At 45.6% G+C, this 20,118-nt stretch overlaps 2 protein-coding genes across 8 annotated transcripts in view; one reads left to right on the top strand and one right to left on the bottom strand.

Annotated features, from left to right (window-relative positions):
* LOC135906674 (major facilitator superfamily domain-containing protein 12-like) overlaps positions 1 to 18,769 on the bottom strand; it is a 60,547-nt gene extending 41,778 nt beyond the window's left edge. The window contains exons 1-4 of one of the 7 annotated variants that reach the window (XM_065438254.1): positions 18,626 to 18,769; positions 17,386 to 17,547; positions 6,368 to 6,523; positions 4,845 to 4,993 (exon numbers count right to left, since the gene is read on the bottom strand). In XM_065438254.1, coding sequence (XP_065294326.1) covers positions 4,845 to 4,909 — 65 coding nt within the window. In that variant the 5' untranslated portion in view covers positions 4,910 to 4,993; positions 6,368 to 6,523; positions 17,386 to 17,547; positions 18,626 to 18,769. Of the gene's footprint in view, positions 1 to 4,844; positions 4,994 to 6,367; positions 6,524 to 6,713; positions 6,935 to 6,984; positions 7,094 to 7,246; positions 7,382 to 17,385; positions 17,548 to 18,358; positions 18,376 to 18,544; positions 18,569 to 18,625 lie in introns of those variants that run through there. The other 6 variants (XM_065438327.2, XM_065438399.1, XM_065438473.1 and 3 more) reach the window with 6 other exon arrangements.
* Positions 7,740 to 12,825, top strand: LOC135907085 (uncharacterized). The gene is made up of 4 exons (XM_065438773.1): positions 7,740 to 7,976; positions 9,051 to 9,437; positions 9,849 to 10,309; positions 12,458 to 12,825. The coding sequence occupies exons 1-3, from the start codon at positions 7,740 to 7,742 to the stop codon at positions 10,251 to 10,253; spliced, it is 1,029 nt and encodes a 342-aa protein (XP_065294845.1). The 3' UTR covers positions 10,254 to 10,309; positions 12,458 to 12,825.
* Positions 18,770 to 20,118: the final 1,349 nt, after the last annotated feature.

Below are 20,118 nucleotides of genomic sequence, written 5' to 3'. Positions count from 1 at the left end.
TCTCAGTATCGCCACTTGCCAAACTGCCTCCTGAGATTGCTCACGAGGTGGCGGACGTCATCGCTGCACCTTTGGGTGATGCCCCATACCAGCAACTGAAGCAGGGTACTTTGGACTGCACAGTGGCGTCTGAGAGCGCACACCTCCAGCACCTGCTCACCTCTGAGGAGCTTGGAGATCGCCACCCTTCCCAGCTGCTCAACAGCATGCGACAGCTCTTGGGCTCAAGCAACATTGATGCGAATGGTGCTCTATTGAAGGAGCTCTTCCTGCAGCGCTTGCCGCAGTCCATCCGCATTGTCTTGGCCGCTGCAGGAGACTTGACCCGCAACCGCCTCTCCCAGCTCGCTGACTGAGTCCACAACATGACTTATTTTTCTGTCACCGCTCTCTTTTCAACACCAGAGTCCTCTATCATGGCCCGTTTAGAGTCCCGAAACGACCAGCTCGCCGTCTCTATCAACGCTCTTCGGACATCCTCTCATCACCAGCATGGCCCCTCCTCATGCCCCATCCGCCATCCCTCTACCTCGAGGAGTCCCCGCTCGCGCAGTCCTCAAAGGTGACCTATTTGCTGGTACCACCACACTTACCAGCACTGCGCCCACCAGTGTAAGTCCCCATGCCAGTGGTCCACAAATGCACTACAAGATCACTGACGACAGCCTGTGACCTCGCCTTACAACCCGGCTACCTTTCTATCGTCATGGATCGCATTTACAGCCTGCGCTTCTTTGTAGACAAGAACGCCAAGGTCAGCGTACTGTTGTACTTCAAGTGTGACCGCGCTTCTAAGTCACTTGGCCCTATGCTCCGCGCGGCGAACCTCCATCGCCACATATGATCTACGGTCCCTCACTCTTGACCTTGGCCTGTGGCTCATGTTCCTATGGGTCTTCATCGTTGTTAATGTCAATCAGCCTATCCTTGGCTCTGACTTCTTGACCCATTTCGACCGCGACATCAGCATGTGCTGCCACCGCCTGACTGACAGCAAGACGCAACTTTCCATCCCTGGAGTTCTGTCGGCTGTCGCTCCCACTGGCATTCACACGCTGATTCCACCATGCCCATACGCTCACATCCTTGAAGACTCCCCTGAGGTGACAAGGCCCTGAAGTTTAAATCAGACACATAAGCCCAGCATAACCCACCACACTGTCACGCGTGGTCCACCCGTCGCAGCTTGTCCGCACCGCCTGTTCGGTGAGCATCTGTCCATTCCTAAATGGGAATTCAAGCAAATGCTCCAGCTGGGTATTAGTCACCCTTCATCCAGCAGCGGGGCCTCCCCACTTCATCTGGTGCCCAAGAACGATCCGGATGACTGGCATCCGTGCAGCAACTACCGGGCACTCAACGCTAACATGGTCCATGATAGCAATCCCCTTCCACACATTCAAGATTTCACAGGCCACTTGGAATGATGCAAAAGCTTTAGTAAAGTGGACTCTGTCAAGGCCTATCACCAAATCCCCATTGAGCCTGCCGATATCCCAAAGATGGCCATTACTATACCCTTCGACCTGCTTGAGTATGTGCATATGCTCTTTGGGATACACAAAGTAGCTCAAACGTTCGAAAGATTCATTGCCGAGGTAACACATGGACTCCCAGCTGCACTTGCCTACATTGAGACGACGAAAATAAAGTTGGGCGGCGCATGCTCAGGGCACAAGGTATCAAACATCACTTACAGCACACACATAGACAAGGGGCCAAAAGGACGATGAAGACAGCGCTTGTCTTCGTCGTCCTTTTGGTCTCTTGTCTATGTATGCGCTGTAAGTGACGTTTGATACCATGGAATACCAACTAGCCCGTACCCAAACCTTGCTTCAGGGCACAAGCACAGCACGCGCTAGTCCATTCAAAAAGCCTGCTACACTGGTCCTCTGGTCCTGGCACTCCGCCGCAACCTCTCAATTCGCGACAAATTCACTACTGACTGCCAAACTGAAAGGGAGACAAAGCCATTTGAAAAATTTCATGGGTGTCTGGAATGTAGTTAGGATATTGGATTGTTCATCCAGGATGCACTGCCAGTGCCCATCACATAGCTCAAAATTTGAGAAGATCATGGCCTTTGCAACCTCTGGCAAAATGTCATCCAGGACAGGTAGCGGGTGTCATTTGCATTCCACAGCATCATTCAGGACTTGTGGATCCATGACGATCCTCATCTAACCGTTTTCTTTGCAGCAACGACCATCCAGCTGATGCATGAAGTAGGTTCACTGACACTCTCGATTATTTCACGTTGCTTCATGTGTCTTGGTGTCTTTTCGAGTTGTGGCTTGATGCTGACAGGGATGCGGAAGTTTGTGACTGCTTTTGGACAAACTGACTGTTTTGTTACAAGATGCACTTTCCCAGAAAGCAAGCCTAAGGACAGTTCCAAGAGATCTGGATACTTGTGAAGGTGCAATTCATCGAGCCTTTTCTGTGTTCCTCACAGACACTGGCAATGACAGCAATGAGTTTCATCGCTTCAGCTTTCTTCCGTCGAATAAGTGGTGTGAGGTCATCTCGCACAACAATGAACTCTGCAGCATGTTCGTATCCATCTAGAGCGATCACACTCAAGTTGGTCTTGCCAATTGGTATCACTTTTGCCCCATTCTACATGCGTAGACTTGTTGATGTCAGCTTTATCTGATGTGATGGGACATTCTTCTGCATGATGACATTAACTGCAGCTTCACTGTCATCCTGAAAATTCACTTTCTTTCCATTGACATCTAATATCATGAACAATGGGTCTGATGCATCATTTCGAACCAGAAATATAACAATAGAAGCTTTATCTAGAGGTTTCAAGCTGGCGATGGTCTTACTGCTTCTGCATACACTTGCGAAGTGGTTGAGCTTTCTGCAGCTGTTACATGTTTGCTCCCATGCTGGACATGCGTTCCTTGTGGTTTCACGACTTCCTCCACAATAATTGCATGTTCGCACTGTTCTCCTTGCTGCTGGCTGCTTTCCTTTGTTGACGTCTGCAGTTGAGAAGTGGCTTTTATTCTTTGCGACAGGGTGCACATCTTTGGTGGACGCGGCTGCCTCTGAATACCTTCATCTGTCGCTTTGTTGTTTCATGCATGAGGCACACCTTGATAACTTTCTCCAGTGAGGGGTCTTCCAGCTTCAAAATGTCAGCACGATCTTTTGTTCCACAGATAATCTGGTCACATATCATCTTCTCCTTTCCTGACTCAAAGTTGCACTCTCTGGTCTTCAGCTTTAGATCCATCAGGAAACTGTCGAAGTATTCATAAGAAAATTATACTCGGTTGCAGAAGACATAATGGGAATAGACTTCGTTTTGCCTCGGCAAGAAATGCACGTCACACAGTCCTGCCACATGCTTGAAGCAAAATTCTGGGTGCGCTTGCACCACAGTTGGTTCTCCGAAGCTGAGTGTGTCATACACATCGGGGAGATTTCATTCTCCGACCTTGAGAAGAAGAGCAACTTGCCTTTCCAAGGATGTGTCAGCAGCATCGGTCACTTTCAGGTAGAGCATGAAGGCTTGTTTAAATGTGCACCATTGTTCTGCGGCATTGCCATCGGCTTTGAATTTCAATGGTGGCGGTAGCCTGTCTATGCTGCTTGGTTTCTTCGCTCACTGCTCGCGTCAGTGGTTTTAGTCATCCCACTTCTGACACCATGTTGATTGTTTATATGAAGAGACACATTTATTGAGGTTATGCCGCCATAAGTGCCTTGCTTCAGGGGCCGCGAGACCTAGTCTACTTGACGAGAAGCCCGGGCACGGGTCGTAGAGAAGGGGTTGCACCAAGGTGTGGTGGCGCTATCTGGAGGTTGCTCACGTAACGGTCGGCAAAGAAATTCTTTACACGAGATATGAAGGTGATTTGTCTCCTTACTGCTTTTCAAACTACTACATTGCTTCTGTTTGTAGTGCAAACTGTCTTCTGTGTCCCCAGTTTGGCATAACTTGCCTTTTCAAGTGCATTGTGCATAACTGTACCATCTTCATTGTTGCTGAACCACTAATCGCCTTCTTTTCTAGCCCTTTCTAGACACTACTACTAACCTCAAGATTCCTAGAAAATGGGCACTTACTGGATGCAGACTACCCTCAATTCCACGATGGCAAGATGTGCACTAAAGCCACCAAGAGGTGCACTAAAACCACTAATAAGTATGATAATTAGGGTGCACTTATTAGACAAATTGATTTGATGCATGTGCAGTTTCTGATGTCCAATGCTGCTGCTAATAATGAGTTGTTAAAACAATTACTACTTCACCCCTTCCTCAATGTCTCAGAATACTCCTTCAAATCTACTTAAGATGGTGTTACCAACAGCATAAATTGAAGCAAAAACAGGAAAAAATTTATCAGAATGCCTGTCATTCATAAATACACCAGAGTGTGAAGTGCAATCCACTTTGGCCGATGTTTAAGCATACAGGAGGTATGGGGATCAATACCCCCAAACGTCCACCACATTGTCACAGGGATCAAAGGTACGTCGACACAATAAGAGAGTATATTTTACAACATATACAAGGCTCTCAATACAATATGGCCGTCCAACAGCTTGCATAGCATTTGTTTCTCTCTCGTCTTCTTCATGCTGCAAAGTACTGCTGCATTGTCAGCATGTTCATGCAAATGCATCTCATAACAGTATAATCCCAAATGTATATTTCAGAACCTCAATTACGCCACAATTACAAACGTACATGAACCTGGAAACACAATAGATTCTAGTAATTTTCAACTTTTTCACGTTTGGATTCATGCTGAGAGGACATGAAACCAATGCAATGCTTTCAAGCAGCTGTTATCCATAATGAAGCTAAAGAAGATTTACCGAAGAGGCAGCAGGTGGGTTCGTGGCATGGGGCCCCCAGAGCTAGCAACCACTTGGTCCCCCATGCTTCAAAGGTGAAACTGCACTTCACTGCGTGCTTCACTTTCCCTCAATTCCTTGGTTCAGGAAGTGGCACCAGTAAATACAGCCTGAAACACCAGAAAAAAAAAGTATGCAAATTTAGATAATCACAATCTCAGGTAACATAGACCTCTACACCTTGTATGCATACAGTTGCCACTTGATGCCATACTAAGCAACAGAAATTATTCATGGTGAGCAAGAAAAAATACATGCAGTGTTGCAGTAACTAGCATTACAACCATAAAAATGGCAATTGTGAGAATGCAGCTGCTGTGTCGATGCCTAAACAGCAGAGAAAAGGATGACAGCTAATACAGCACCACACCACCTGTCATGATGATGTCAACAAAGGCCTTCAGAATTTCTGCCAAGCTAAGGAATAGAAAGCCAATACAAGGATATCATAAGGACAATCGTAACTGTGCATTTGCTTTATCATTTTATTAGCTTACAATGTGCCACAGTTGATAAGTTCAATATGAAATAATTGCACACAAATGCTCCATGTACAAACGACAAGCCAGACAGAAACATATACCTTGTCTGAAAAACACAATATTTATGGCCAGATGTTAATGCCTTGTCAGCTGTAGCATGTTGTTTGCACGCTCCTGACAAAAGCGAAGGGAGACACACTTTTGTGCTTGACTCATCCAGTTCACGCTTTTGAGCCTAGTTTTGCCAATTAGGTGAAACTACTGGAGCCTAAAGGGCCTATAGGAAAGGGAGGTCTCACCATATTGTATTTAACATCAGACGATATTAAGATACTATTGGCAGTATTTTGGCTCATTTCATATATGAAAGGAATGTTCCCTTTCTTCAGCTTCACTCAATGGCTTAAATTTTGCATGGCACACTCTCAGTGAAAAATAGGGAAGAGCCCTACACCATTCTGAATACATATGTTGTACTTAAAAGCAAATAATACATTCAAATGACTGTTGGGAGCATGCTGTTGGGCACTCAATATTCTTTTTTCTCGCTCTTAATTGTTAAAGTTGCCAAAAGCAGAAAGCTTTAAAAAGATATATACCCTTATATATCAATTAGTTCAGGTTGTCGCAAGTTAACAAATCGATATAGGAAACGATATCTTAACTGCTGTAAACTGTATCTATTTTGTGGGCTGATTATTATACAACAGTTCTGTGAGTACGACATGCAAAATTCAAGTGAGCAAAGTAAACCATTTTATGTAAGCCATAAACTAATGCACAGGCTAGCACAATCTCGTGCATAACTTATAGAGCTAATTTCCTAAAAAGCATACTTCCTTCAGTCAGCTGCAAAAGGCTGTGACGTGGTCAATGGTACCAATAAATACTACTATTGTGACGTCGTATATTTTTCCATTACTCATGATCGCTTTCAAGTCACCTCTTAATTAGTGCGAATTTCAGGGGAAAAAACCGAAGCATACGAAGAACAACTCGAACCTAGAAATGAAGTAAGCAAAGTGGTCCGTCGATCAAACGCAGCTGGGCCGACCGCCGACGACAGTGGGCTCCAGTTGCGACGTCCGCGTCGTGGGGGAAAGACGACTCAACACTTCCACCATGATGCAGTAGATCTCCGCGCAGCAGTACTTCTTTCTGTGTCACAAATGGGAAGGGAACACGAACGCAAATGAAGACGACCAGACAAGCACACCTGGCGCGACAAAATTATGTGCGGTCTGCTTGTGCGAAAAGGCTATTCACGAACAGCTGCGCACACAAACGATCAGCGCGTGCTACATTCACTGTGACTGAACTATATATTTATATGTATACGTATGCATACATTCGAACCTTTACGAGTGTTCAACCGAGCCGGAACACGTAGACATGTCCGATACGAAATTACGATCAGAACTGTACGGCGCGCGTGCGTTAATGCGACTATCACAAATGTTCAAACAGCCGGTCATGGGGAGAGAAACGGAACACTTCAAAATGGCACGACTCAGACGTAGTGCTTCGGTATGCGAGGCTCCAAACGCCGAGGAACAGATTGCGTACAGCTGCTGGTGAGACTGCTGCGTCTACAAACGTTTGAGATGCGAGCGCATTACCGAGAGGGCAGCTACCCTAGGCGCTGTCCGGGGATACATGACCGCCGGTGTCATCCAGCACGACAGCTCAGATTCCCAACAGTCGAACATCACGGGCATCGTACACTTTTTTTTTTTTCAGGCAGTGGGACACGAAAGTTTTAACTAGCCGAGCCAGCGACCGCTTGGCGTGCCACACGATCAAACCCATTCCATAGTGATGTCGGCCAGAAGTAAGTAAACGCAACACGTTAATTATTTTGTGTCAGTCGTGTTTTCCAACCTCGACAGCGCAGTCTTTCGGTTTGGTCGCTTCTGCTGCAGGAACTTTGTCTTCAGGCCTGTTCTACACGGTTCGCCAGTCGCAACGCCGAAGCGAAGACGACTGTAGTAGAAACCGGCGCTGCGCACATGATGCAGTGCGCCACCGGCCGCGCGCGTGGCTCGAGCTCCGGTTCCAATCTCACCCGCGCGACGGCCGAACGCCAGCGTGCCGTGCTCTTGCCTAGCAAGAAGAAGCTGCACCTCGCCAGAGTTCTTTCGAAGCGCGGTTGACTTGCACCTGGCCAAGCGACCCTCAGCTGCACAAGAGCCGTCGCGCGTTATCGTGGCGTTTCCTCGATTGTAGTATTAGTATATAAAACGCTGCGACTACCGTGATTGTCCCGGCGGACCAGCAGCGACGCTACACGACAGACCCCCACTTCGCTACGCACTAGTCGGAAGTACCGCACCGCGAACCCCGTAAGCACTACCCCCTTGTCGAGATCGCGACGATGGCCAGTTACGAGATCGTTCTGTTCCTGCTGGCGCTCCTGATCGGCGTGGTGCTGCGGCGAGCCGCTCCGGTGGCGGAACTCGGCGTAGTCGAGCAGCTCGAGCGGAAGCTCAACAGCCTGGAGAACCAGAAGCGCAAGCTGAAGCGACAGCTGGCCGACTTCAGGGCGCGGGCGAGCAAGAGCGATACCAGGCTGCTCGAGGACACGTCGGCGACGCGCGAGGGCCAGGCGCAGGTGAGCAGCGACCACTTGCAGCCGAGCCCACGGCACCGCGGGCTTGAGCTGTCATAGGGCTATGGTAGGTTGGGATAGGGTTCAGGCCCCAGCCCCCTAACATACAGCTTCTCTAGTTCTCTAAAGCTATCTTCCTGTTACCTATGGCCACTGAAGTCAATGTAAATTCTGAAGTGGAATTCTGGTGGAGCAAGCAAAAATAGAAAGGTCTCGCCAGTCTTCACCACTGGAGTTTGTGCTACTACATTCCACATGGCTGTAGCTGCTCCACACAGGATCTGTTGACAATGAATTCCAAGGGAACCATGGCTTCGTCCTCCAAGGAAAAGCTTGGCAGCATGGTTAACAAGATTGTAGCCCTGCTAATGCTCACTTGTCCTCTATGCATTTGCTTGCAGCTTCAGTATATGCTTAACAGCAACAATTAGCCCTTATCTGCAGCTTGTTGCAAAAGGCCAGAAGGAGCATTGAAGTAAAACTAATCCCACAGCAGTGAAAGCACTGGAGCCAGTGGTGTAGCCAGAAATTTTTTTCGGGAAGGGCGCCCATTTGACTGGGGACCGGAAGGAAGGGTGAGGGGGAGGGCGGTTTGGAAGGCCACATACTAACAAATCTTGGGGAGGGTGGGTCACGTGCTTGGTGTGCCGCCCCCTGGCTATGCCACAGACAGGAGCTAAATGTAGCCTCATTTCATAATTGGGGTGCACATGCGCTTCCTGTCACATTTTCTTATTACCATAGCATTCTTTACCTTCACCAATGCATGTGTTGGCATGTGACTGCTGCACAACTTGTAATGTGCCGGTTCGGTTGCTTCTTGCTTTTATGAGCAAGCAAGCTGTATGCAGCATATATGGTTTACATGCTTCAAAGCTACATAAACGTGGTGAAAGCACACAAGAACACATTAGTAGTGACTGAGCCATTGCTACCGCAGGTTAACACTCAACCTAATCCTGTGTATTCAAACAGCTTTGGTGGCATGCCACAGATAAAGCTTCTTGCACGTTGTATGCATCGAGTGGTGTAACAAGCAATGTCAAGCTGTTTTTATGTTGGTCTCTTCCATTTCAGATGTACGTAGATCTTGACAAACACCGTTCTGACCTTGAAGATGCATCCCACGAACTGGAAGTATGTGCACACAATCATGAAGAGGCAGTGAAGCTTCTCCACTTTTGTCGCTCCACAGTACTTGAAAACCTTTCCAGTGCCATTGAACTTGCCGAGAGGCGCAATGCTGCAGTGTCAAAGCTGTACTTTGAAGTATTTGGTGAGACCAATGGCAATGTTCAGCTGCTCAGTGAACTCACTGATCCCTGGAGGCGATGGGCTGAATTGCTGGCCGTGCAGCGGGACCGCACAGACCGTGTCTTCACGCACTGCCTTGAAAGAGCAAGCCGCCACAAGAAGATAGAAGTTGAAGAACTGCCAGCCTCTGCAGGCTTTCAGCTCACATGGGTATGTCTTCTTGTTTCACTGCATGCAGCCATGGTTGCCTAGTGGACAGTTACTGTGGCTTGTTAGACCGGCTTCTTTAAAATAAGCTTGACTGTTAGTTATTAGAGGTTACTGCACACGCAGTTGCTCAGCAGATGCTCTGTATTTTAGGATATTTTTGCAGCAGAGATTCTCAGAACATAGTGCACAAATAAAGATTTACACAAATTGTGAGCAGGTTGCTTGATCTGACGTTTGCATTTTGGCTAGCAATGCTTGCAGTAATGAAAGGAACCACTAAGTACCATGCTTTGTTCTGCCTTGTTTGATTTCGACAAAGTTTTGATAGCGGACATGTCCATTGTCTTTTGTTCTCTCATCTTCCATATCGCTTGATTTTCCTTCTTTGACCACAACCGCCATGGCCAACAGGAGCCTGACTATGGCTTTGACCGCATCCTAGACTTGGTGCGGCTGCGCCTGTCCTCTCCCATCTCGCGGTCGGAGAGTGTGGCTGACTTCGAGTATCTGCGCTGTGCCAGCAACCTGTCTCCGGCAAGCACTCTCTGCGGCGGTGGCAGTGGCAATGGCGGTGGAGGCGGCAGTGGCAGCTCTGTGAGCAACACCAACTGCTTCGGCACGGTGCGCAAGTCTGGCTACCTGCGTCTTGCACGCACGCTGCACAAGCGCATGCCAGAGGTGCCTGAGGAGCGGCTGGTTGCCTGCCTGGAGACACTGCGCTCACAAAACGGTGGCCTCACTGGGCTCCGCATCAGCGAGATCCGTGAGGAAGTGTCACGCCTCATCCAGGAGTGGCCTTCCTCGGCTGTGCGATGATGCAGCCCAACCTCCTTCCCTCTCATCTTGTTCACATCCGTCATCCTCATCATCAAGTGAGTGTGTTAAACTATGAATGCAGGGTAAAGATAAGGATATGTTGTCACATTTCTAGAAATGAAACTTCTGGGCTCCATGTCTGCAGCCAGGCATTCAGTGATCTAAACTACTTGGCCATGGTCTTGCATTTATTGGCACCTTATACCTTCTAATGAAGCTTTGCCTATGCAGTTTCTGTGTCAGTCAAGAACGTTTATCAAATGCCTCAAAATTATAAAAAGTGCAACAAAGAAGCAGGCAGAAGTGCTGTTGCACAGACATGGAGGGAAAAAGAATGTACAGAAAAGAAAATCTGGATTGGATGCCACCTTATTACTGCACCTTATTATTGCAGGAAGCAGTGACCTGCAATAGAGAGTGCACTGCGATGCCTCCTGCATTCTTACATATCCCTCCACTTAGTTCTGAAATATTCATGCAACACAATAATGCTCCTCAGCAATTTCTGTGATAAGGAGTTCACTGAAGAGCTTCCGCCCACTCGAGCATTCAGGTAACTGAACAGAAAAATCTTAGCGAAACAATGACTACTCCAGCCAAGAAAGCCATGCTGTCCTTCACTCCTAGGAGCCAAGGCCGACATGCTGGTGTTTAATCTCTTGTCCTTAGTTTTACATAGCCTAAGTGAAATATCCATTGCTTCAAAGGAGGTTGCAGTCTCCAAGATTCATACAAATATTTCTTTTCTTCATATCTATATGAATGAGCGTTTTCTTCATCACTTGACATCAAGGATAAGCTTTATTTGTAAAGTCCAGATATAATAATTTTATGCATTGTAGAAGGAAGGCTTTAGTAAAAAGTATTACAAATTTGTTTAGGTGGTATCTTTCCATAGTGCTTAGATACAACACGATTGGTAGACATCAGGACACAGAAAGGTGCAAGGGTGTCTGTGATTACTTTAGAAAGCACAAAACAGCTGTTCTATGCAAAAATCCGGTATCTGCAACTGCAGGAGCTGTGAAAGTGTTAAGTCAGCACAGTGGTGATGAGAAATGGTATTAATAGAATGAACTTCAGGGGAGGTATTCTATAAGAGTCCACCTAGTGGACATGTCCATTTCGTCTGCTGCTGAAGTGCTGATTCGCTGTGGTGCCTGGCAGCTGCGGACCTGCAGCGCAGCCCAGCCAATCAGAACTTCAACAGTGGACGAAATGGGCATGTCCACTAGGTGGACTCTTACAGACTACCTCCCCAGGGCCACAATTTTGTAGCGATGCCTTTTCCAGTGTTACTCTCTTCCATGCTTCTTCAGTGGTCAGAGTGAGACTCTGTCTAAATAATCACTGGGTCAGCCAGACTTGAATGGTGGTTGATAAGAGTGGCATAGAATTGAGCAGGAGGAATTGCTACAAAATTACAACCAAAATGTCATCATTTAACCGAGTGGAATATAATTTGTTGCTACTATTTCAGTAATTAGTCATCTAAGTTTACAAGGGTGTCATAGCATACTGGCATAAAAGGACAAGCAATATGTAATGTCTAAAATAGAGTCCCTTTCTTATATAGAATGATGACAATGTGGCACAAATCACTAATTATGACTAGTGGCATCAAGCTACTAATCTGCTTTACGTGCTCAAAATAGTCATGCCTTTAGAATTCTGCTGTAGAAAAACACATGACCAGTGTGAGGTCACACCAGAAGGGCTAAAGAGCATATTAGCCAAGTCTGTTGCAATCGGTACACTTCCAGTGGCTCAATAACAGTTACCAGGTCTGTTACTAGGAAAGTTACTAAGAGATTAGAGCAGTCCTGAGGAAAGTTGCAGCAACAGACTTTAGTCATTTTTGTATAGAATCAAAAGAGCTGTGTAGATGGCTCATTTTACAACATTCTAAAGAACGGCATTAGCTGCAGGACCAGAGAGAAATGGATGTGATTGTTGCAAAAGGAGGTGTACAGTGTATAAAAAGACGCTATACAGAAGTACAGTGTTCTCTAGTTGGTAGAGCATAGATGTTCTGAAGAAATGGCACTTGCTAAAGCACCACAGAAAGACTGTTAATATGGGTGCTGTGCTGTCTGTGTTCATTTGCAACTGCCATATTTTTGTACTCCAAGACTTCACTGATTCCCTTGTGTGCAGCTACGAATTAGACTTTTCAAAATTTTCACTGCAATTGTTCTACGCAGGTACCTGCTGCAGCCCTCACCTCCAAAAAAAGAAAAAAAAAGAAAAAAGAGAAAAAAACAAAGGCAGTGGCAAGACCTGGTTTACCACTGCCAAAAAGTTTGTTTTGTAAACATAAAGAAAAAAAAGAGAAATGAAGCGACAAGAGGAGAAACTGTGCAGGGTCATCACCGATCAGCCAGCATTTTATTCGCAAGTGGCCGTGGTGCGACTCCTTCTGCGCATATTCTTTTAGTACGCAATGGACACTGCCGCGCACCACGGACTCTCTCTGCTGCACGTGTACATGATGACCCTGCCAGCCAAGAGCCGGCATCCCGCTGTCAGTGATGAATAATGTGTGTAAATAAAGTTACTTTCGAGTTCACAAGTGTGGTTTGCCAGCTGGCTATACTCCGAGCAAGCTCCCAGAGAATTGGTGTGCCTAAATCCTTGAGAAAGGTGTTAAGGTGAGGCAAAACCACAGTTCATGCGAGGTAATACATCTTCGTGCATTGATCGATGCAAACTGGACAAAGTCTTGTTAACCTCTCTGCCTTGCCTTCCTCCCTTCTCTCTTTTGATGCCCTTTAAGAAGTACTGACCTATACAAAGTTATTTTGCCACACACTTCTGGCATGTGACTTCATGACCCAGATCAAAATTTGGTGATGTGTAGCAATAAGGCTACGTATGATGACACTGCTCATTATAAAATTAACAGGAGTGCAGCACTTGTTTCTTCTGGCTGTGCTCAAACGTGGCACAACCACAGGAACAGAGTAAGCCAATGTATCAAGATGTCACGTCGTATCCACCTCCTTTGAGTACCAGAACTGGTTTGTATGAAGAAGTATTACTACAGTAAATTATTTAGGGTGCTCTAATGCTTGTCGCTACTTATTTTTTGTCAGTTTAGAGAGTGTAGACCTTCATTTAACACAAAAAAAAAGTCTAAGACATCCTGTAGGTATGCCTTTAAGATGCAGCTATCTTAAAGGGAGATCAAGGCTTGAACATACTGGTACTATTGTGAAAGAGTACCCTTTGAAGCTCCTCCTTATCACTCGAATTGATGGCTTTCACATCACAAAGCCACATATTGGACTATGAGGTAATGGAGGGCTCTAGGCTAATTTCTACCTCCTAGGGTTCTCAAACATGCATTTAAGTTTGAAGAACAGTTCTACATCCTGCCCAAAGTATTGTGCTCAGCTGCTAAGGACACCACCCAATGGGCTACTGACGTGGGCAGCTCAATATGATTGAAGTCTTTATTTTCTCTCTGGTACAAAATGCACAAGTCTCATATCTGCAAGGAACAGCTACTTGCTTCATCACCAAAATCTGTGTTTAACCTCCGACACTTGCGTGGTGGGCTTTGACAGACACCATAGTGAAGGGCTCCGGGATAACTATGACCACCAGGAGTAGCTTGACATGCACTTAAATCCAAGTGCACAAGTGTTTCTGCACTTCAGCTGCATTGTAATGCTACCACCAAGACCCTCTAACCTTTAATCTTAAGCTCAGCAGCAGCTAAAAGTGACATCTTTTCAGGTCTGCTAAGTATGAGTTTGCCAACGACTGCGTTTATACAACTACTCACAATTACAATATATACTGAGGAATAATCTAGATAGTCAAAAGACATTAAAGAAGACCGAAATAACATTTCTTCAAGCCAAACTATATGCAGGATTGAGTGTGATGCCTTTCAAGGAATATATTCCTGAAAAAAATTTTGGGAAAGGACCTAATATGAACAGAGGTACAAGTGCAATGTTTACTTTACCCTGTTTCCCGTCATCTCCTCCTCGCAACTGGGGCGGCACATCAAGAGTGATACCCTACTTACTTTTTCTTTAATTTTCTTCTTTCTGTGTTGCGCTTGCAGCAACCTTCAAAGGTTTATGCCTGACAAAGGTGCACAGGAGCACCATAGAGATGATGACAATATGAGCAGGATGCAGTAACTGCCACTTCCCCCTTTTCATATTAATGAGCATGCATGTGTTCAATGGTTGGCATCTATGGGCCATTGTGCTTCATGAAATGTCGTTGCTGACGAAGCTTAAAACACGAAAAAACACCTGTGGTTTGGAAAGCAAGAGGACAGAGTGAGATCTCTTATGCAAGATTGTAAGCTTCCTGTTGGATACAGTGGAGTAATATTCGGTTGGAATGTTCATAGCAGCATTGATCAAAAGCTATTTCTTAATGCATCCAAAAAGTGTTCCAGTGTTCTAGTGCCACATTAAACTGCACGTGACGCAGCAGATTGGCACCACAAAGTACTAACAGCCAAATGCGTGGCAGTTATTTGATTGGTCACCAAACACTCCAGTCCACTTCAGTGACTGCCAGTTTCCGTGTGACAAAAGCGTAGATATGAGACTGAGATAACATTCGTGCAAGGCACACACAAACAAGGGCCTCGCATTTCCGCAATGTGCTTTCTGTGCATGTGCAGAAGGAAGAAAAAAAGTGAGAGAAATGGGCAGCTTGCCACTTGAGCAGCAGCAACAACAAGAGTCTGTACCATGTTTTTCTAGCAGTCTGCATTCAGCCAGAAAGTACTGCAAACTCATATACAAGCAAAATGATGTGCCTTCATCTTGTGAGGTGGACTCTTCTCAAGGCCTTCGCACCAGCTGTATCCTCACAGCTGTCATATTTGGCCAAGCTTAGATCAAACAGTACACAAATGGATCTGCCACTATTGCCTAACAGGTCGAACTCAGCGTCTTTGGGCTGTGCAGGAATTGTAAAAGTGAAACTTAAACTGATTAGAGAATTTCTTGTTTGTTTGTCTATCTGTCTGTAGTAAATTAATTACATGTACATCAAAATGTTATCACATGAGTATATTCGTGTGTCCTTGACCCCTCCAGAATTCATTTTCTAAGTCTAATCCACAAATGTGAGAATAAAATCATCACCAAATCATCATCATTGCTACACAGTGATATGAAATAGCCAGTGAGCTGCAGTGGTGAGCTAGCATGAATATGCACTGTAATGATTTATCTTAGAGCATACTTCTATCATTGCAAGGCTGAGCACAATTGTACGTAAAGATTAAGTGACCATTGTTGTTCTATCAGAAACGCAATCCTGAGACACATGTTTGGTTGGCACTCAACCGTTCTGATTAAGAAACCAGTCACATTGCACTTCCTGGTGCCAGAGAAACTTAAAACAAGAAAGTAAGTAGAGTCATGCAAACGCAACCTGCTTTCACCAATTGTATTTAAGTGTGCTTCTTGTTTAATATAGAGGGTGCTGCAACTATCATGCACCAAGCTTTAAATATTAAACATGAATTATGCCATGCAAATAAGACCATGTGTATGTTGTTTAGAGTTTTGTTGAGAGATCGCCAGTGAATTTTTAGTGCCTGACATCCAATTATTTAGTTAGATGTGATTATCAAACTTTTTTATTGTTCTTGTAATTGTCCAGATGTCAATTAGGCAGTCGTAGATAATCGTAAGACACATCAATATGAGGTGTTTCTTGCAAGGTGCACATCATACATTTGCTTTTTCCGGCAAATAGGGAAATGATACAAAACATTTAAAAAAATTTAAATTATGGGGTTTTACGTGCCAAAACCACTTTCTGATTATGAGGCACGCCGTAGTGCAGGACTCCAGAAATTTCAACCACATGGGGTTCTTTAACGTGCACCTAAATCTAAGTACACTGGTGTTTTCGCATTTCGCCCCCATCGAAATGCAGCCACCGTGGCAGGGATTTGATCCCGCGACCTCGTGCTTAGCAGCTCAATACCATGCATAGCCACTAAACAACCACAAGGGGTACGGAGTTCAGTGACCATTGAGTGCGCACTGCACATACAGTCGGACGTCAATTACTTTTGTTGTCCAAATATACAGTGGCACAGTTTTTTAGCCAAGCTTCTCCTAATTTGACATTTTCGGCACCAGGCTCTTTTATACCAGCTTCCTTTCTGAATTTTCACAGCCAGTCAGTCTATGAGACGGCACGAAAAGTGTTCTTTTAACCTGTCTGTCTTGGTCACAGCAGTAGTACCAGAAGCTGATCAAGAGCACCGACAAGCTCAAGTCAGAAATGCAAGCGGTCTTGATAATCAATCAAACCTGATGGAGAATGTCTGCATAATAGCATGCAGTTCTCACAGTGCAATTTCTATGATTACTCATTTCCTGCATGGTGGCTATTCTTGCTTCTGATTATGTTCTTATGTCCTCCAAGAACCATGGCGCACTGTCGACAATTTATGCGATTCTGTATGTGGCTTGTAAGATCCTGACTTGCGGCTGGTTTGCTGTCGGGCATTCAGCACAGTCTTGCACACCTCGTACATGAATTAGGATTACGCAAGACCTTTTGCAAACTGTCCTCTGCATTATATCCAATGTACGCACCTTCCAGGCCGTTACGTTTGTGACAAAGCCAAAACTTCCCAGCATATTTTTTTGTGCTTAACTCCAATATGCATGTGCATGAGCACTATAGGCATTGCCTGCTTCAAGAGTGAGTGAAGCCGTCCCATCGAAACGTTGGCAAGGCTGTTATTTAAGTCGCGGAACAATCTATGCACCGCCTGGATAATTGAGAAGCGCAGCTCTCAACTTCCCATCATATGCTGCCCGTCTCCTTCGCATCCCCAGTACAGAAAAGTAACAAGCTGAGGAGTCTATATACCTTGTCCAACCTCATTAATTATTAGCTGTTCGATAAATTTTCTATCTCTATCCCTTAAAATATACATTGGATCACGACTGACAATATATGCTCGTATTCATCTATCAAGTTTCCACCATTTCGTCTGAATTAGTGATACGGTAATTATGACTGCTTAGCGGTCAACTTATCGGTGCACGTTTTAGACACACGAAGCTTAACTCAGCACCTGATAAAGTATGTGCTAATCTAAAAAAAAAAAGAAAGATACACTCACCACAGTTGCATGTCTTCGCAAGCATTCAAAATTGTGCAGCTCCTTGCGGTTCCAGGCGCTACACAAATGAATGGTTCATGTGCACAGGCGGGCTCCATGCGCATGACTGGTGACGTGTCCTCCTATCACCAATCGTTATCGTGGCCGCAGACTTTCTGCAATCTGAAGAGGCGAGGGCTGCCGGTGACAATCACATCTCGCGAAAAAGACAAAGGCACATAGTTTGTCGAGATATTCGCCATAAAGCGCTGCGCGCACGTGACGCGACATGGTACGATACGCGCTTTCCAAGGATTGCAGCGCAGCAGATGGAGAACAAATGCGCGCCGATACCGAAGCCACGCGAGCAAAAGCTAGCGCTCAAAACCACACGACAGCGCCTGCAGCAAGCATGAAGGTCCTTGCAGCTAGGAACGGTTCTACTGAATGAAAAGCGACGGAATGCGGACGTCAGTTCAGATAAAAACAAGAAGAGTGCTCGCAAGCACGAAAACATTTTGCGTCATTCCGAGAAATATACTCCTGTCATACGGGGCACTTTCGATCGCGATGGAACCCGATCCAGTATCTTCCGCAGCTTGCGCAAAGGAACCTATCGAGGTCGAGGAATTCGAGCCCGATCAAGCTCAATCGCAATCTAAAGTACCCTGTGTGCTATCTGCACTACCAGACTTGTTCTTTGACAAGAGACAGCAGCCCAAATGCCCAACAAACGTTAGCGCTGTAACCTTATCAGCCGCAGCAGAAGCAGCGCGAATGAAATTGCACAACGCAATTGTCATTAAGCGATATGAATGTGCCACTAACAGTTGCACTAAGAAGGCGTAACCATGCAGAGCGCTGCTTGTGTAACTTTTATCTTTATTGGAAGCATTCTTGCCAAACTGACTCAACTAATGAAGCGCCGGCTCATCGCTGCGTCACAATTTGTCATCGTGGACGTCCCTACGTAGAGACCTGTGGCAACGTTTACCTGTAAGCTTATATCGCTGCATTGATCGGTGCGAACACCTTTGCAGCCACACAATGCAAAAAGCGCAAGGACATACGCTTGTGCTTGCCAATTTCCGTGCCACTCTGAGCAAGGTACTGAGCGAGTATTTTTTAGGCTTCAACGTGTCAGGTTAAAATGGTATGGAGATGCGACGTTGTCACTTACACAGGCCTAAATAACCACGCGCAGAACACTTCACCAAGGCATACTATCAGTGTGCAAAAATTTTTCGTTGAGGGAACTTACTCATTCAAAGGTATAGCAGACGATTTGATAGAAAGGGTGAAAGGGGCGGAAAAGTGCATGCATGTGGAGTCGTGACGTTTAACGCCGTCCATGACGCCGTCCAAAGCGCCGTTCTGAAGCTTCAATACAGTTTCGGTTTCGGGAACATAAATATTTGCATTGTCAAGTACGTGTAGTCATATAGCTTCTCACAGGATTGTTTTGAGAAAGCCTGTGCGTCTAGTACTTGCTAAATTTGTAGGATAGAATTTACTTTCCGATTCAAAAGCAGAGTACGCATAATTGGTCAATCACCGAGATTCAATATAGCGCCACCGATCCAAGACCTTGCCCGATATTCGGCCACTGCCACTTCATCACATAATTTATAATTTATCTCTATTCGGCATGTGATTGAACCACGCTGGCGTGGCGACACCGACTACACTCTATTTCTTTCTCTATGACTCTAGCGTGGCGCAGGACCCCCGCAACGTTTCTGTTGCGTTCGAACGCTTATTGTCCGGCGTTCCAGTTGAACTATTGTGTTTAACCTGTGCACAGCACTGTGTCGCGGAGACATGAACACAATGGGATGAACTTTTGAGTGTTTGTAATTGTGTTTAAAACGAGTAAAACTTTAAATTTATTTCCGGGGACGCAAGCAAAAGAAAACACGGCCGAGCGAACAGAGGACGACATAACAAAGGCCACAGCAAAACTTCTGCGTGTCCTTTTCCGTTAACACAACGTTATAGTCTCCGTAAAACCAAGAGCACCCGATATCCATTATCGCACAACAAAACTACGTAGTCCCACAATTCCTATCAGGCAGGTTACTATACTTTCACTCTGTGGGGGCGCACTCCAGTGTAATGTTCATATTTTCTGTAGCAAGAAACTCGCTACTGTCCCAAGCAAATTGCGAAGACGCACTCCTACCCGCGTGAGGTCACTGTCGCTTCGTATTGTTTCAAGGAAACGGGGCTTCCAATTTAATTATTCGTAGAATGACAGAAACGGCTGCTTGTGCCATAGGTTCTTTTACTCTACGACTTGCGCAAACCATCAGCGCCCTCAGGTCGGTGCAAACGCTGCCACACTCAACGGTGACGGCAGAGGTGATTCATCGCAGTCAGCGTTTGTTTTCATTTAACCACGGCCGCTGGATAAAAACACTGGCGAACAAGCTTGCTACCAAATTTATATCTCAGCAACAAGTCTATAAACTTGAAACAGATTCCGCAATCAAGAAGCGATGATCATACACCTCCTCTATTGAGAAACATCATGATTTGGCTTCAAGAATTTGAACGAACGAAAAGAGGCCCGTGATGGGGAAACCGCGGAAACGCCTCTCAGAAGTAAACAGCAACAGCGCCACCAGCGCTCCCTGCGTTTGAATACAACTTTTTAAATGTAAAGTGCGCATTGTATCTAGTAAAATAAATTGTCAATTACATTAGGTCAGCTAACTTTCTCAAATAAAAGCGTTAAAGTAGTTTTTTGGTCTT

Source organism: Dermacentor albipictus, chromosome 1 (assembly GCF_038994185.2).
Source record: "Dermacentor albipictus isolate Rhodes 1998 colony chromosome 1, USDA_Dalb.pri_finalv2, whole genome shotgun sequence".
Taxonomy (NCBI): Eukaryota; Metazoa; Arthropoda; class Arachnida; order Ixodida; family Ixodidae; genus Dermacentor; species Dermacentor albipictus.
Note: the sequence above shows the minus strand (reverse complement) of the source record. Positions and strands in the feature narration are given on the sequence as shown.

Excerpts from the sequence above, each read along its gene's own strand:
- LOC135907085 (XM_065438773.1), top strand. The coding sequence starts at position 7,740 with ATGGCCAGTTACGAGATCGTTCTGTTCCTGCTGGCGCTCCTGATCGGC. Across the intron at positions 7,977-9,050 it reads CGCGCGAGGGCCAGGCGCAG|ATGTACGTAGATCTTGACAA; the intron begins GTGAGCAGCGAC and ends CTTCCATTTCAG. Across the intron at positions 9,438-9,848 it reads CAGGCTTTCAGCTCACATGG|GAGCCTGACTATGGCTTTGA; the intron begins GTATGTCTTCTT and ends CATGGCCAACAG.